The sequence below is a fragment of the Poecilia reticulata genome, unplaced genomic scaffold (genome assembly GCF_000633615.1).
Source record: "Poecilia reticulata strain Guanapo unplaced genomic scaffold, Guppy_female_1.0+MT scaffold_1133, whole genome shotgun sequence".
NCBI classification, from domain to species: domain Eukaryota; kingdom Metazoa; phylum Chordata; class Actinopteri; order Cyprinodontiformes; family Poeciliidae; genus Poecilia; species Poecilia reticulata.
This window is the reverse complement of record NW_007615872.1, coordinates 5,584-7,256: the sequence shown is the minus strand read 5'-3', so window position 1 is coordinate 7,256 and position 1,673 is coordinate 5,584. Positions and strand designations below refer to the sequence as shown.

Sequence of the window (1,673 nt, the reverse complement as noted above, 5' to 3'; positions counted from 1 at the left end):
TCCTCCTCAGGATTCCTTGTAATTCTGACTGCTTTTCACCAAAAGTAGCTTTTTTTTCTTTTTAAGAGTTTATTTCTTTGTTTTGTTATGTCCCTGGTTAATACCTTTAAACATATAGTAGATGACAGACGTATATGCARGCTTTTTCACATATTTGTCACTTTATGGCAACAAACTGCACTTTGCTGGAATGGTGTACTACAAAACAAAAAGACATGCACAATTGTGAAACGGAAAGGAAATGATGCATTTTCCTCACACTGAAATCTGAAAAATGTGGTGCATTTGTATTGTACTGTATTACAAATAAGGTGACTTMTAAAAAGAATTGGTTAATTAGATTTTTGTATGGGCTTTCATATTATGAAGGACTGAATACAAATGCACTCCWCAACTTTCAAAATCTTTTTTTGTAAAAATGTTGAAAATCCTGTACCAATTTCTTCTTCTTCTTCTTTTTTTGTACAAATAAGTGCTTCTCCTGGTTGCTGCTATAACAAATTTCCAGCGAAATACTTTCAAGGTTGTGGTCATGATGGGTTTTTTTTCCTAGTTGTTGCCAAAGCTGACCAGGAACTACATAAAGGAGGGTTACATGGAGAAGACCGGGCCAAAGGTGATCTGCTTATTCCTAGTCATTGACCCCAATGTAAACTTACAATTGACAATAGTGATTAAAAATTGAATGTCTCAATGTTGAACCCTTCCTATTTGTCTTACAGCACACTGAAGGCTTCAAGAAGAGGTGGTTTACGATGGATGACAGGAGGCTCATGTACTTCAAGGATCCGCTGGTATATACTCAAAAATTTCAAGAGCAATGCTGTAGTTTACCTCGGTCACCAGGAGATGCCGCTGTGCCTCTTGTTTAGAGTAGAAACGAGTTTGGAATGATAGTTGCCAAAATAACTAAAAAGACATATTTACTTTGTTTGTGGTGCCTAACTTATCAGGACAGCCACATATCTTTTTGTTTTTGCATGGTAATATCTGTGTGACTCTTTCTGTGCTCATAGGATGCCTATGCTCGAGGTGAGGTTTTCATCGGCAGTAAAGAAAACAGCTACACTGTCCTTCCTGGCCTCCCTGCCAACGTTCAGGGRACCCACTGGCCGTTTGGAATCACTATAGTGACTCCAGACAGGAAGTTTCTTTTCGCCTGTGAGACTGCAGAGGATCAGAAAGCCTGGATGGCAGCATTTCAGATTGTCATMRGTCGACCGATGCTGCCACAGGAGTATGCCGGTAAGCTGATTGATTAAGTGATGATGGTCACTTTTGACTCACRSAATTAGTCTGACGCGTTACTTCTGTGATTTTTTTTTTCTGCAGTGGAAGCTTATTTTAAACACAAACCATGATTGTGCTTCTGCTTGAAGTGCATCTMACAGTGGAGGCTTGCACAAAGCCTGGTGTTTGATYCAAAGATGAACGGCATTTGACAGCTCCTCCTCTTCATTARCATCCARCAACAACAGGAGCCAGACTCATTTTCCCTGGAAAAGTCCATCACTCCACAAMTGYCGGATGCCACGACATGTATAACATGCCACGTACAAACTTAAAACGGGACAAAACTGCTGGTGCTTCCATGTGAGGAAACATCAGTATCTAATTTTCTCAGTTACGTTCTAGAATAATCAGTACTGCAACTACTGATCCTTGCTGCAAAT

General features: G+C 39.7%; 1 protein-coding gene across 1 annotated transcript; it reads left to right on the top strand.

Annotated features, from left to right (window-relative positions):
- Positions 1 to 507: 507 nt before the first annotated feature.
- Positions 508 to 1,667, top strand: LOC103461349 (arf-GAP with dual PH domain-containing protein 1-like). The gene is made up of 4 exons (XM_008403654.2): positions 508 to 616; positions 723 to 794; positions 1,017 to 1,245; positions 1,333 to 1,667. The coding sequence occupies exons 1-4, from the start codon at positions 596 to 598 to the stop codon at positions 1,359 to 1,361; spliced, it is 351 nt and encodes a 116-aa protein (XP_008401876.1). The 5' UTR covers positions 508 to 595; the 3' UTR covers positions 1,362 to 1,667.
- Positions 1,668 to 1,673: the final 6 nt, after the last annotated feature.